The sequence below is a fragment of the Ochotona princeps genome, chromosome 9 (genome assembly GCF_030435755.1).
Source record: "Ochotona princeps isolate mOchPri1 chromosome 9, mOchPri1.hap1, whole genome shotgun sequence".
NCBI classification, from domain to species: Eukaryota; Metazoa; Chordata; class Mammalia; order Lagomorpha; family Ochotonidae; genus Ochotona; species Ochotona princeps.
Genome location: NC_080840.1, coordinates 2,462,427 through 2,478,547, shown reverse-complemented (window position 1 = coordinate 2,478,547; position 16,121 = coordinate 2,462,427). Strand labels below are relative to the sequence as shown.

Genomic DNA, 16,121 nt, shown 5'->3' with positions numbered 1-16,121 from the left:
GCAATGGAATGAACAACATGTCAGAACTATCAAAACCACTTAAGCAGTACCTTCAGAACATGTTCCACATCGGGGACCTTGGGATGATATCAAGTATCCATTCCCCACCCCCAGGTACTAATGCAGTTAGGCTGCTGGGGGCCACCCTCTCCCCTTCTCTCTCTTATTCCCCCAGATGCAGGAAGGAACAAAAATTGGAAGCTATGATCCCATTCACTTTTATCTCACCCACTTTCTCCTATGCCTCATCCCTCTCCACCCTAATCAGTGGTCCACATGGGCATATATCCTTCTCAATTCTGTAAACACTTCCAAAAATAAAATAAACTTACTATAAAAAACTAACATGATAGTAAGACTAAGCTTGGGGTACATTAGTGGCCAGGCTTTACTGTGTGCAATACTAGAACCCACCACAGCTTTCTCTTCTTCACCAGGTCTGCCCCTGACCAGGCCTGAACCCCAAATCCTGAATCCTCTCTCCAACGACTGCTGCTTGGCACCTCAACCTCTTTCCATTACTGATCCTTGCTGTGTCCGCATCTCCTACTCCACCTCCATCTGTTACAACCTGCCCTGCCCTCTCCGATGGTCAAAGTTGCTCTGCCTGAGTCTATGCTTCCAACCCTGCAACATATAAAATACATTCTGTGCAGTGTTTCAGGGTGTCTTCTGAAAGCTCATGGAAAATGGAATTACAGAATAAGGTTGCTGTGGTTCAAAAAAAAAAATTGTGTAGATGTTTTCCTAGGACTTGAAATTGAATTCTATATAAAACAAAACAAACAAACAAAAAGATACATGGATTTCAACTTGGTTTTTGCACCAAAGGGGACTCATATGTTCACTTTCCATTAACCTTTTAAAGAGCCCTGGTATTCCATGTCTGTTTCAGCATTTACACTGGTCTGAGACGGTTGGCCACAGACACAGTGTCGGATGTGCCTTAACCTTTAGGAGGTGCCTCCCAGGGTTCTCTCACCTCCAGCCCATTTCCACTATTCAATGCCTCCAAGGATAGACTAGACACTGTGATGCGATCCTGTGAACTCTGTGGCCATCACACTGCAGCCACTAAGTACTTACTGGGCTTCCTGGAGGTCCAGGGTCTCCTGGAGAGCCAGGTGATCCATTCTTTCCCTGGTGGAAGAAACAGAAGCGATAATTCTGCCAGGACTCCTTGAAGCGTACAGCAAAGCAGGAGAGTGGGCCCAGGAGCTTCCAAACCATGGAGGACCTGGTGTCACGCAGAATCGACCACTCATCCCACTGCAGCTCAGTAAACCATTGCATCTCTGAGGACTTTTCTCAACTTGTAAAAGGCACTTGTAACTTGATCATAGTAACATCCACAACATTAGCAGATGAAATGAGCCCTCGGGCATGAAAATGGTGTGCACAATCAAGCTCAGTAGACGGTGGTGACTAATGCATGACTTCATGCTTCAACTCCTGTGCTGTCTGAGGGAACAAGCATCTACTGCAACCAGCCTGCAACCAATAGTTCCATCACCACCTTGTTCTCAGTTTAGGAAGCAAGACCACATGCTCCTCTCCTTTACTCATGGGAGGCATCCCTCTTCCCCGTGCAACAGATGAAATTGCTGAGGTCTGGAGAAGCAAAGCGGCTTGTGCAGACTCACACAGGTATCAGGTAGAAGTTCTATTCAATGGCGATTCTGGGACTGACCCTTGCGGTCTTAATATTCTCTGACTTGATGAATGTTTTGTGCTCATTTGTAACTTTGACAAATAGTAAAAAATCAGGATGCACCTAGACACTGCCTTTCAGAATGAGGCTGATTCCTACTGAGCCTAAAACTCACAGTGTCACTTCCCCAGGATGAGCCCCGCATGTGCTCACTGGCCGCTGAGCCTTCCTGGACTTCCCCTTCAGAGGTAATGCAAGGGCAGGTTCTGTGTCTTCTCCTCACACTCCCAGCATCCAGCACAATGCCAGGCACACAGGGCTCTCTGCATTCACCCTTCACCCACGCGGAGGCCGTAGCACTGCTTATCTGTCGAGTCAGTGCCAGGCTAGCTCCAGCCAGAAGTAGTTGAGCATGAGCAGTGATTTTGCTAAGGGTTTCTCATGCATTTACTCACTCACTGCTCGCATGGCAAACATCACAACATTAAACACCTTCCTCTCCTGCTGTTTCCCTCATCAAGGACATGACTAGTGGATTTGTGGTTTAAATAGAGAGATGGCTTGTGTCTGGTACCTAAAAAGTGTCTTGTGAATGAGGCCAGTGCAGGGGCTCAATAGCCTAATCTTTTGCCTGCAGGGCCAGCATACTGCATGGGCAGAAGTTTATGTCCTGGCTGTTCCACCTCCCATCCAGTTCCCTGCTTATGTCCTGGGAAAACAGGAGAGGATGGCTCAGGTCTGGGCCCCTGCACCCATGTGGGAGACCTGGAAGAAGCTCCTGGCTCCTGGCTTCAGACGTGGTATAGAGAGCTGGGTCCTTTGCTATGAGAATTGGACTTCTTGGTGGGTGCCTTAACTTCTAGGCAAATGCCTGCTCCTATGTTTACTTTCAATTGACACATAGCAGTTGTACACACTTACAGAGTACATCAGATCATTTCAATGAATGTGTACTGATCAGATCAGTGCAATCAGCATATCTATCTATCATGACACACATTGTTCATTTTCCTGGGCTAAAAACATTCAAAAACTTACCTGCCGGCTACTTTGAAATAGACAATAAATCAACATACTTCTACTGTACTGCCAACTGGGTCCTTATACCAAATAACCACAAGAGAAGAAAAAAACTCACCTAGTTCTCAGGACGGTGAAGGGCAAAGCCAGGAACCAAGTCAGAGGGTTTGCTCCCAGGTGGGGGTGCAGAAGCCCTGATGGAGCAGGCCCCGCCACTCCACATAGTGTGCCTACCTCTCAGTCATCACTGCTTCCTTCCTCACTGACACTGTAGGCTGTTTATCCTAACCACTGCATGGGAATGATTTTAACACAGCTGCCAAGCCATACACGTATGTTTATGTACCGTTTGCATGCCTGTGTGACAGACAAGTAACACATCTGAGCACCCTAAGAACCAGTGCCTGCCCCTCCTCTGAGAAGGCAGGCCCCTTTGAGTGGCAGGGGTCGTATTGGAGAATATGGCTTCACCTGCTGAGGTCTGGAAAGGTGTGGCATTCGAATCATACACTTTGCCTCCCACAAGATCAGAAAGACAAATCACCCAGTTAATACCCAATGTGGGATAGGGAACACCTTATATAGAGTCCCAGAGTCCTGGGTTCAAATCCTTCCTACAGCTCTTACCAGCTGCATAGCCTTAACTTGGGGAGCCAAGTCATTTATGTATTCCAGTATTCATTCAGAAAAACTACAAAAAAAAATACACAAAGCCATGCAAAACAAGCACATTGCAATTGACACAGTGCTGGGTAAAATATCGATCGTGCATAGTCTCGTAGGTGTTCTGGAATATCCTAAACTGTGTACAAAATGCTACTCACAGCAGCTCTCTCTGTGCTGTGGGACTATGGTCGTAAGGAGGGAGGAATTTGCTAATTTTTTTTTTTTCATTCAGTCCTACACAATCCTTTTATCATCAGTGTGGGCCACATTTAGGATGATAAACACAGCCTCTCTGGGATGGGCCCTGGGATTAAACCAGGCAGCACCTGCTTTCCCCTCTATGCAGCACTAGGCTCTTGAATGCCTTCCTTCCACCTTCTCAAACATGCACTCAAGACTTCATCTTAAACAGAAGGAGCACCCTAGGTTCAAGGGCAGGAAACAGTATTATCCAGAATACTGATCAACCACACAGAGTGTCAGGGCTTGAACCGTGTCCCTCTTAAAATCCATAGAGTCAAATTGTATCACTCAGTAACTGAGAATGGGACCTTACTTGCTATTCCCCTGTTAATGTACATGGGAAAGCAGTGGAAGATACCCAAGTTCTTGAGTCCCTGCCACCCACATAAGGAGACCAGGATGGAGTTATTGGCTCCTGGCATTGCCCCAGCCTAACCAAGAACATTGTGGCCATTTGGGGAACAAACTAGTGGATGGAAAAATCTCTTGCCTTTCTCTGTTTATTCTGCTTTTCAAATAAATAAACAAACAAACGAATCTTTACTAGAATGGTATCTTTGGAAATTAGGTCTTCATAGACACAATTAGTTAAGGCTAGCTCAGACTATGACAGGATGGGCCCCTCTCCCAACACAACTGGGGTCCTTATAATAAGGTGCAACTTGGATACAAAGGCACCCAGGAATACTGCTTGCGCAGGCCAAGGAGAGCCAGAAAACTCCAGGAGCTAGGGACAACATAGGGCAGAGTTTCCCTGCCAGCTTTAGCTTCCGTCATATTTCTGTGGTTTAGGCCACTCCATCTGTGCTCCTGTCACAGCAGCCCTAGGACCAAGACCAATCCTTCACACAGAAAAAAGCTGGAGCAGACCCCATGGGAAGGCCCTGACCAGATTGCATGTGGGTGGCCCTAGAAGGCAGCCTGATGGCAGAGCTCTTTGTTGACCAATGCTGTTTTTGAAATCCCATTCAGCTGCACCAGGGTGAACCAGCCCTGCCTCACCATGGGACAACCCTGAGGAGTCATGCAGTCTCCAAGCAAAACTCACCGGTAAGCCCCTCAGTCCTTGTGGCCCCTGTGGCCCGACAGGTCCAGGATCACCCTGGAACAGAGAGCGGTCATATCATAATAGTCAGAGGTGAAGTTGATGACGACACAGCTCTCAAAATGAACCAAACTTCACCAAGTGTCCCAGGAGAATGAACAAACTGCACCTATGATGTTTCATGGAGAATCACTAGTTGTCCCAAATCTGAGCAAACGCCCTTTGGATAGCTGAGGAAGTGCCTGGAAGCCCTGAATTTATTTTCTGGTTTTCACATACTTTGCTTGGATTCCATGCAGAACTCCATGCAGAAGTAAGAAAAGAGATACTATTTTCAAGTCCTCTTCCTGACTCAACTGGACAGCAGCCTGGAACCGTTCTTTCCTGAGTTTCCAATGCCACCGTGCATAGCACCCTCCAGTTTGCACAATGGTGATAATCCACCATCTTGCACAGCCTTCCTGTCACCCTTGTAGCATAGGTTGGATCTTAGCATTGAATGAGTGAACAAACAGAAACTGGGACATGCTCCTAAAGCAACCAATCTGGCAAACACGCTCAAAAAATGGATTTTTCAAATGAAGAGTCAGAGGATACTGATGGTGGGAAGGGGGCACTGCCCATCATATGGGATGCAGGTTCCTGCCCCAGTTCTATCCTGACCTGCCCGAGCAGCTGATTCTGCCTCATTTCTGTCTGTGGAATTCCTGACATTGCCTTTCTTACAAGTTGAAGTGAGGATGATGGGCTTCACCTGGATCATCACATTGCCATTTAGCATCAAGACTGCCCTCTGGGGCTGGACTGGGAATGGTCTCTGCATTTAGCGGGGGAGGAGGGGGTGCTGCTCTACACCCCGGACTGGCTTGTAAAATGGATTCTAAGGCTAAGGAAACACAGGTGAATGAGACATGTTTTCTCCCACAAACCCTCTTAACAGAAGAGTGGATCACTCAAGAGCTGATGTATTCTGGGAACAGCGAGGGACCCAGGGGAGCAGTCTACCTCAGGAGTGTGCTGACAGATGCAGGGGGCAGGGGGCCATGAGGAGCCTCAGGCCTCAGTGGCCAAGCTTTAGTCCAGGTGTCCACACCCAGGAGGCCACACTGCAGCCTCACACGATGGGAAGCCATACCAGACCCAGCATACAGCTGTTCCCCCAGGGGTATGCACAGTTGTGAAGGTTTGTGTGACCATGAGCAAGTTATGATCACCTCTGAATCTGCACAATGGGGCTAGGGTCTCTACCTGCCACATTTAAGCCCCAAGACAAAAGCAGGAGCTGTGGGAGCATATGAAGCTCGATGCCACAAGGCAGGGGTGCGTGATGCTTTCAGCTCTGGAGAGGACAAGGGGCAGAGAATCCAGGCCAACTCCAAGGCTAACAAATTATGGTTGATCCAGGAAAACCTCTTGACCACTGTGAGGTCCAGGCAGTGACCCCTAGGAGGAAGTCATTCTGTGATGTTCCGTTGTGTGCTCTTTGAGTTGCACACCAACCCCCATGGTTCAGCCTATGTGTGACTTTCCAGCCCCACAAGGCCACACTTACATCTTTTCCCGGTAACCCTTCCTGGCCAGGGGGCCCTGTGGTGCCAGGCTCACCCTGCAAACAGAAAGCTGCTGTTAGGAAAGAGGTTGCCTTAGCCCCGGGAACACCTGAGGGACCCTCAGCACCACCCACCAGAAAGCACCCCTGAGGGTATGGCAGCCTCTAATGCAGAGCCCTGGCTCAAAGCTGGGGTCTTCCTGCACCCAAGGCCACCTGTGAGTGCCTGTGCGAGTAAAGCAGGCAGGAAAGACCACCACACCAGCCAGGACTCCACCTCCTTGTCCACAGGCCCCTGGATTTTTTTTTTCTATTCCTCAACCATGTCCTGGTTGTCTAAAACGTATATAGGACTCTGAGCTACTCACCCCTGAGGTTGAGTTAAAGGGTAAGAAAGGGTCCCTGGTGTCTTCCCAACGGGGATAAAGCTGATGCCATCCACCTAAAAACCTGGCAAATCCTCTCACATCCTCTGAATCTCAGCTTCCCCTCGGTAAAATCAACCTAACAGGCCTGGCCTCACAGGGTCGCCCCACCTGCAGGCCCTGTGAGTTCTCTAGAAGTGCCACCTGTGACACCCAGGTTGACCTCCAAGGAAATATGTGCACTTACCCGTGGACCAGGAGGACCCGAATCGCCCGTGTGTCCCTTGAAGCCCTAGAGGGAGAGGATGGGGTCAGCGCATTGCAGAACAAGCCAAAGGGGCCCTGTGGAAGGGGACCCTGCAGAATCCTCTCCCCTTCTCCCCAACACATACATGTCTTCCTTGATTCATCCTGACTTCTCTGCTTGCTACCAGCCATAGCAAGCTGAGCCTGCCTCTGCCAGGGACGGGGGGGAAGGAAGGAATGGTGGGGAAGGAGGAAGCAGGTGCTTTAACTGTGGCTCTGGCGTGCTGTGTCTGTCCCAGGGGCTCTCAGCTCAGCACCACAAAGCCCTGGGGTACAGACAAAGCATGTGGGGCACAGGTCTTTCACACAGAAGTTAAAATGGAGCCATGGTTCAGACACAGTGTGATGGATGGCACAGTTCCATCTCCTCTCTCCATTTTCTTTTTTTTTTTTTTTTTTAAATTATTTATTATTTAACTTCAGTAATTACATTGTATTATGTGACACAGTTACATAGATACTTGGGTTTTCCCCTCCCCTCCCCAAACCCTCCCACCATGGTGGATTCCTCCACCTTGTTGCATAACCACAGCTCAAGTTCAGTTGAGATTCCCTCTTTGCAAGCATATACCAAACATAGAGTCCAGCATCTTATTGTCCAGTCAAGTTCAATGGCTTCTTAGGTATACCCTCTCTGGTCTGATGACAGAGCCAGCAGAGTATCATCCCAGTCAATTGAAAGCTCCAACATACCATCAGCAAAAATTTACATCATTATGGAATTAATTGACATAAAGGATTGGATAAGAAAGCTATGGTTCATCTACTCCATGGAATACTACTCAGCTATTAAAAAAAAACAAAATGCAGTTTTTTGTGGCCAAATGGGCCAAACTGGAAACCATAATGCTAAGGGAAATGAGCCAATCCCAAAAGGTTAAATACCACATGTTTGCCTTAATTTAAGATGATATGATGTTATGTATAACATGTTATGTTTTGAATGTTATATGTTGTGTATAAACTAAAATTGAAGTATAGGTGAGGTGGTCACAGAAGGTGGCTGGGAACCCGCATTTACTTTTAACATATTGGTTACTCATTACTATGTCAATTAATTCCATAATGATGTAAATTTTTGCTGATGGTATGTTGGAGCTTTCAATTGACTGGGATGATACTCTCTCCATTTTCACACTTAAGCTGGGAGGCAGCAGTTGGTGGCCAAACAGAAAACCAGTTGTTAGTTGGCTGTCTTCTCCAAGCTCTGGTTCAGCCTCATGACCTCACTTGCTTTCCTGACCTCCAAAAGCCAATAAAGACCCTGCAGGGATAGAAAGAGCCTTGAGCCAGGCCGCCATGTGAGCACTGCACCCAAGGAGCCTCTTCCCGATGCTGTCCCTATAACCAAAGTTATAGGCACTCAGCGGGAGTTTTAGATGCTGGCAATCAACCCTTGGGAAGTTGGAGCTGTTGTGATTTCCACTGCCTAGAAGAGGGAACAGTGAGTGGTTCAGGAAGGTTCCCTTAGGAAGGTCTCAAGGTCTCAAAGGTTGGTCTCTGCCAAAGCCCATGCTGTTCCTTTGAAGCTTGGCACTGAAGCATGGGATGCCAGCCACAAGGTCTTGTTTTTGTGTGTGAGTAACCTTCCTGCCAATCCAGGTTCAGAGACAGGCGCTGCCTCCAAGCAGGGCCAAGCAAATGGGTCTCCAAGGCTGAAAGGAATCCTCTCTTTCTCTTTCCAGTAAGCAGGAACTGCATTTTAAAAGCAGTTAATGGGAGCTGTGTTTCGCTACACCGAGGTGGCCGGCATTCCATAGCAGAGTGGCTGTTTTGCACCCAGGCTCTGCTTCTGACTCCACCTGCCTGCTCACGTGTATGTCCCCTGAGAGTCAGGGAGATGACTCTGGGGCCTGGACCTCCGGGGCCTGGACCTCCGGAGCCTGGACAGACCGAGCTCCTGGCTCCTGGCTTTGCCTGCCCCAGTCCCAGCTAGAATGGCCATTTGGGGGACTGAACCATTGACTGGGAGCTCACTTACTCTCCTTTCTCTCTCTCGCTCTAAAAATGTTTTTCTTTTTCAAAATTGATGATTAATTCTGTGCTTTACTTCCTATGGAGAGTAATATTCCACGTTCTCAAGATTTTTCCTTTTTTTGTGGGGAGGTTGTTGTTAGATGAACTACAAGGAAATTTAGGAAAAAGGAATATTGATTTTTTTTTGTGTTTTAGGTCCTCACTGAATATGAGTTATTGATTTTTTCTTAAAGAAAAATGACATTGAGGAAATAGAACTAGCATTTTCATCTGCTACCTCTTGCTGATAATTGGGTTTTAGGATTTTCATGAAACATCTATTCTTTTCCAAAAATAATATAAGACATTATATGAACAATTGTGAAATTATAGAGAAGTAGAACAGATAGCAAGAAACTATGATAACCTTCAAAGACGAGTCCAATTTTATGCAAAAAGGCATTTGTAGGCATCTCTCTCAATCCAAATGTGTGTATATATGTGTGTGTGTGCATATACACACAAATAGTAATAATACAGATGCTAGCTTTCACATATGAAAAATTACTAGAAAACACACCAGAATATTAACAGCTCTGCCTGTGTGATAGAATCGGAAGTGCCTCTACTCTGTTACTCTGCCTTATTACTACTGCCACTGCTATTCTTGTTAGACACTAAAAGTGAGTAACTTTTATGACTGCTCAACAAAGGAACTTCAGCGCTGAAAGCAGTACTAATGCAACATTAAACCTCAGTTTCAGACCCCATTATCCGGGCAAAACCCAAGACCATCCTAACACAAGGCATAAGGACAAAGAAACTCTGGGGCCCAGTGGCAATGTCTGGAATTCGGGAGGTATTTGTTCAGGGGTGGTGGCATGTGACATGGTGGATTACACAAAAACACCCCTGTGGCGTAGAACAGGGCCTCCCAGCACCCCTTCACTTGCCCCCAGTGCCAGGCAGCCCCTCCCCCACCAGCATGATCCTAGTGGCTGTCCAGCCCTGTTCTGTGGGCAGCACTGGGCAGACTTACAGGTGGACCTGGGGTACCCTCTGGTCCTGGCAGACCCGGCTCTCCTGCTTTGCCCTGTGAATTAGGAAGAAAAGAAGGGTTGAAGGGTGACAGTCGCAGACTCTTTCCAGCGCTGGCTTCCTGCAGCTCTTAGTATCTGTGCCCAGCAGCCTGTCCCAGGGCATCCTGCCAGCCCCTGTCCCTTGGTCCATTTCCTCTCACACAGACCTCATCTTCCTGTGCTCAGGCCTATAATGCTCGTGTCTGTCCTGTGGTGATGCTGGTTACCCAGGTTTCCCTCCACATTAATTATTCATCAGACTCCTTTTCACTGTCAGAAGTGATGTGCTCCGGATGGGGAATTACTGGGCCTCCTTGGTTATGAATGACGGTATCCCAGCTCACAAAAACACCCCAAGGTAGCTATTAACTATAACTATGGCACCTTACCAGTGGTGCTGCTGAGGATCAAAGAAATTACATTTTTCACTGAGTTACTATAGGGCTAAGCCAGGCAGAATCTGAGCTGCTTGTTCTACCCCAGTGGATTCTCTTCTCCAATCAGCAGCTGCACCTGCCAGAAGGGAGAACTGCGGTTCACTTGGCCTCTGCCCGACCAAGCTTGCCACCCATAGAAGTTATGGGGACTGTCTTCCTTTTCAAATCCCCTTCCTACCTACAGCCTGGCACTGACCTGAGCAGAATCAAGGCAAGAGGAGAACCAATTAGAGCCTCGGGAGCACCCTGAGTATGGACACAGTGGTCAGAAATGGGGCGGGGGTCAGTGCAGGGAAGTGAGAGAAAGTGCAATGTGGTGGTGGCCCAGGCAGAGGGCATCCTCTCTCCAGAGGACAGTGTGATTGTCACATACACTGTGCCTCTCATTTCCCTGACTGATAAACCTTGAGGGCCATTTGGGGTCTGTCACAGGGTTGGCAAGAGAGAAAGGGACATCTTTGGGTTTGGAGGAAAAATTAAAAAGAAGGGCGACGCAGAGCTCTGATTTCCAAGGGTAGTGCTGCTTCTCTCCATCCCACTCTGCCATGTTTAGCTGTGTGTTCCTGGGCATCATTGCCCTGCCTAGCTCAGCCTCGTCATCTTCTGTACATTCTAGAGGCTCATCCCTCCCAGGTGTGTGTCACAGAGGTCCACAGCCCCATCTGGCTCTGGCTTGGATGGGGAAGGGGGAATTCCAGGTGCAGATCTCACAGATTCTCGGGGTGCTCCCAGTCTCAGGGCGCTCCCAGCCTCCAGGTGCTCCCAGCCTCCAGGTTGTTCCCAGCCTCCAGGTGCTCCCAGCCTCCAGGTGCTCCCAGCCTCCAGATTGTTCCCAGCCTCCCGGTGCTCCCAGCCTCCAGGTTGTTCCCAGCCTCCAGGGGCTCCCAGCTTCAGGGTGCTCCCAGCCTCCGGGTGCTCCCAGTCTCCAGGGGCTCCCAGCCTCAGGGCGCTCCCAGTCTCAGGGCACTCCCAGCTTCCAGGTGCTCCCAGCCTCCAGGTTGTTCCCAGCCTCCAGGTGCTCCCAGCCTCCAGGTTGTTCCCAGCCTCCAGGTGCTCCCACATTCCAGGTGTTCCCAGTCTCCGGGTGCTCCCAGTCTCCAGGGGCTCCCAGCCTCCGGGTGCTCCCAGTCTCCAGGGGCTCCCAGCCTCAGGGTGCTCCCAGCCTCCAGGTGTTCCCAGCCTCAGGGCGCTCCCAGCCTCCAGGGGCTCCCAGCCTCCAGGTTGTTCCCAGCCTCCAGGTGCTCCCAGCCTCAGGGTGCTCCCAGCCTCAGGGTGCTCCCAGCTGCCTCCTGGAATCACCGCTTCAAGCCTGACTATTGGGACTTCCTTCTCTCCCTGGTGCACTCCCTCAGTGCTTCCTTGGATCGACTCCCAGATACCCACCTGTATCCAAATCATTCGGGAGACCTTTGGGGTGCCCCGATTCTATCCATTGCTGTGCTACTTTCCTCCCAAACAGCTCAGAGTGCTAAAACTTTAGGACAGCGACACAATGACATCTTGGAATGAACTAACTGGATAACTCTGAAGAGGACCTCTCCAGCCCCATGTGGGGGAGAAGGGGTGTCACCGCCCTGTCCTGTCTTCATACCTCACCCAACACGAGGCCTGGTCCTCTAGCAGCAAGGCTCAGCACCTAACACAGGTCGCTTCTAGAATGGGCACTCATTAGACGCACAGATGGCACCAATGTCCTCAGTTGTCCCATGCATAAGCACCGCCCTCCTGGGACATCCCGCAGGAAGGCTAAGTCCCTGCTCTGAGCTCTGAGCTCTGAGCTCTGGAGTCTCTGCTGGGGCATGCGCCTGAAAGAAGCTTCATGGCCCAGCTGTGTGGTGAGCCTGGCCAGGCAATGGGTCTCTCTTTGCCTTAGTTTCCACATCTGCAGCCACAGGAGAGCTGAGACTTTTGCAAGGATGACAATCAGAGGGGAAAGGACATGCTTAAGCCCCTAGGCCCTAGGTGCACACACAACAGCTGCCAGCCTGCTGTCGCAGTACCTGCACTCCTGGCCCCTTGCTGCTTCATTGCCCCACCCCACAGCCCAGCTGCTGTCCGCCTTCAGCCAGAAAGAGCCTCCCACTTGCTCACGAGTGAAAGCTCCTTCTCCCCACCCTGCAGTAAGCTTTGTTTTCAGCATCTGGCAACCAATGTAAAAAAAAAATCATCAAGAAGGTGCTTTCAGCAAGTTTCCCAGGATTCAGAATGAGTCATAATAGCTGACGACCAAACAAATTAAATGGAACATAAACCTCGCTGTGGAAACGTTTATGTAATTCCACGTAGCAGCAGCTCCAAGGCCTCTACAATTGTGACTGCATCAGGAGTTAAAAGTAGGGCAGCTGGGAAAGGGAGGTTACAAAGTCATTAACAGACAAGCCTGATGCAGCTAGCAAACTCTCCACCTCCTCTGTCCTCCGGCAACTCAGGTAAGCCAGTGGAAAACACGGCCGAGGCTCACGGACGCCTCCTGGTGAACTCCAGGACCCAAACCTCGGACGGCAGCAGAGCCAGCACACAGAGTCTGTGGGTGCTAAAGCGGTAGTTACTTGGGCATGAGGCATTTCCACTGAACAATCATCTGTATTTTAAAATTTCAAGCTTCAGCCTCATTTTCCACGGATTTTTTCCTTATGCTTTCTGCCAGCTGCCTCCCATTGAGCAGAATGCATAACCCATCACTTCACTGGGCTGTACTGGTGGAGTTTGCAGAATACAGCCTTCTAAGCTGGGGCAGCACCCTCCAGGTGCTGGCTAGGAGAGAGGCTTGCAAAGAAAAACGTGCTGCCAGGAATTGCAGAACCATCCCCAGCACAGAACCATCACCCCAGGAAAGAAAGACTGGCCAAGTTCAGGGAAGGCAGCTGTGAGTTCACAGCCATGGGTCTTCAGACATGCCCCACAGCCCCAACAGTCTCTGTATGCACAACTACATCCTGATGACCCTTCAGTCCCTGGGCAACTGATAGTCAAGAAAAAGACAAAAACACACAAAAAGCAACTCAGGACACCCAATTTAGAAGAACCAAAGGGAAAACTCAGTACATGGAGCTGGCAAGCACCACCCGTTTTCAATGGATCTCAGTTGTCTACCACTAGCCTCCCTGGCTCACCCCCCTCCACCCCCCAAAGGGAGGCAGCAGGAGGCAGTAAAACAGGTGCAGAGATGGACAGGAGCCCTGGGTGCAGGTTCCTGTCCCATTACATGCCCAGCCCTGGCTTTGGGTTCACCATTTCAACTCCTTCTGCCCTAAAATGGGGCTAGTATACATACTCGGCAGAGTCGCTGGGAGAAGTGAGTGAGTTCGGGCTCAGGCACAGGAAATAACTGCCATTGCATCTGCCTCCCAGAAGCTTCTCTCCCCAGGGACTCCATCAGTGAACAATAATGAGGCTTGGCATGCAAACCAGGAAGCTCAGAAACCCTTACCGGCTCTCCAGGAGGGCCTGGTTTTCCATCTCTGCCTTCTTTGCCTTCTTCTCCCTGCAAAGGAGAGAGGCAGAATGAGAGAACATGAGACTCTTGCAGCTCTGTGCACCACAATGCTAGCGGGTAAGGAACTTGTCAACAGACAGAGCAGTGCTGACTTCCTGGTTCTCTTCCTCACCTCTACGATCCCTCCTGTGGCTCTCAGAGCCTGGTGCCTGGTACACAGTAAGAGAAAGAATGCATCTCAAATTATTATCATGACTCAGCTTAAATAGACTCTGGGGCTACTGGGCCCCATTCTGACCTTTGCTGGTGATAGACAGTGAGGGAGATGAAGGTGTGATGAAGATGAGGAAATTACCAACATGCAGCAAGCCCTGATGACACAGCACATGGGATAGATACATTAGGAGACGGAATGATAACCCGGGCTGTGTCTGGGCTATAAAACATGTTTGTGTTTCTTTCCACCAAATTAAACTGTACAGAAACAAGTAGACACCCTGCACTGGCCAAGCTCCTGCCTCAAAGGACCATAAAACCTTAGTGTGTATCTATGAAATCATCATTTCCCCAAGAGTCTAGAGGTGGAGAAGATAATTCTACCCGAACAACTTTGCTTCTAATCTTGGGCCACCTGGCCCCAGGTCTTGGGGAACGAGGCAGAAAGGAAGTCAGGTCCCACAGAGCCAGGCTGGATCCCGCCTGCACCTGCCAGGCACAGGATCTGGGGTACATCAGTCACACTCTGAGCACCTCCATGCCGCCTTCCTCCTGCAGAGATGAACTGGCCTGGCAGCCAGCAGGTAGCTTAGCCCCCAGGCTTCCTCTGCAATGCATTACAACAGGTATCACCTGCAAGTGTGTGAGGAAAATGTCACTGTCCTTGACACCACAGTCACTAAGGAAATTGTGTGGTTTTTCCCACCAGAGCTCTTCATGTCAGCACCCTGGCTGAAGGGCATGTCATTGTGGACAGGGATCTAATCTGATGGGCCTCCCCAGTGCTCATTGTGTACCTGCAGCTGTGGATGAGTGACAGTCCCAGCATAACAATGCGGACACCAAATAAGACAAGAGGTCTGCACTGCCTTTGAGGCCTTGTAGTACTGATCCTCTTTTAAATTAAACCCTTTACTCCAGGAGAGATCTTTGTCAGTGTTGACCATGCCCTCTGGGACACCTTCATCCCATAATGGAATGCCTGAACTCAAATTCAAACTCTATTTCCAATCCCAGTGTCCTGCTACTGCATACCCTGGAATGCAGTGGGCCACAGCTCAAATAATTGGGTTCAGGGCCCCTACCAGGAAAGCTGGATAGAGCACAGACTCCTCAGCCTGTTTCCAGGTGCTGCAGGCATTGGCAGGGAAAGACAAACACACGGATTTCTTGAAAAAACTTAACATTGGAACTTTGTGTGTGTGTGTTTCCATGCATGGGACCTGCAGAGAAGAAGATTAAAAGAGCTATGCAGAAAGAAAAAGCCAGCCACAGAGTGACATGCAGGGAGCGGAGAGACCCACACACTGGGACTGGTAGCAGCAGGGATGCTCAGTCCGTGCGAGCAGAAAGAAACTGGCTTGAGAAGATGCTGGGGAGGCCCGGGCATGACCTACGAAACGGTCTGAGAAAGACACAGACTTTCCATTCCTCTTGCTGCCTGTACATCACAGTGACATTTTTTTACTTCCCAGTACTCCACTTTCTGCACCTTCAGCAAAGAAAGTTACTCACATCAACACCAGAGAGTGCAGATTTTAAGCTGCAACACAGACACACAGTAGGCTTTCCGCCCCTTGCCTGGTCCCTGGTTAGCCCTCAATAAAAGCAAAGATATATCAGTTTACTTCTTGGGAGTTAATATTGGTGTTGGCAGTTTGGCAGTATATATGAAGACTTTCAGACACTACCACACTGACAAGCAAACCCCACTTTTCAGGGCATTGGGGGGAGTCAGGCATCATTATGAAGAAATGAAAAAATCCCACTTCTTTGCATAGTTTCCTTTTAAAATAACATGCATGAATCAAGAGAATGATCCTATACATTATGCATTCATTGAACATATTGTAAGTAAAATTTATGCACATTTAATAGTAGGGTGTAAATAGTTAATTATAGCCAACAGCTACAAATGTGTGTGTGAACAGATGTGAAAGAGAAAAACATTTAAATAAACAACAACCAATATATTTTATTTGGCTTTGGCTGATAAGTTTATGTGTAATTCTGCTAAGTTTATGTGAGAGCTACAATTCTGTTGCCTTCACAAGATGGGATGTATTTTTGTCTACTTGTTTCTATACAAGAAAACTAGACTGTAAACAAACTAACATGCACTCACAAAAAACAAACAAAAGCTGTTACTTAC

At 49.0% G+C, this 16,121-nt stretch overlaps 1 protein-coding gene across 1 annotated transcript in view; it reads right to left on the bottom strand.

Annotated features, from left to right (window-relative positions):
• The window catches only part of COL22A1 (collagen type XXII alpha 1 chain), a 200,587-nt gene that overhangs the window by 15,495 nt on the left and 168,971 nt on the right, over positions 1-16,121 (bottom strand). Inside the window, exons 51-56 of the mRNA XM_058668448.1 lie at positions 13,748-13,801; positions 9,841-9,894; positions 6,787-6,831; positions 6,178-6,231; positions 4,629-4,682; positions 1,087-1,140 (exon numbers count right to left, since the gene is read on the bottom strand). Coding sequence (XP_058524431.1) covers positions 1,087-1,140; positions 4,629-4,682; positions 6,178-6,231; positions 6,787-6,831; positions 9,841-9,894; positions 13,748-13,801 — 315 coding nt within the window. The remainder of the gene's footprint in view (positions 1-1,086; positions 1,141-4,628; positions 4,683-6,177; positions 6,232-6,786; positions 6,832-9,840; positions 9,895-13,747; positions 13,802-16,121) is intronic.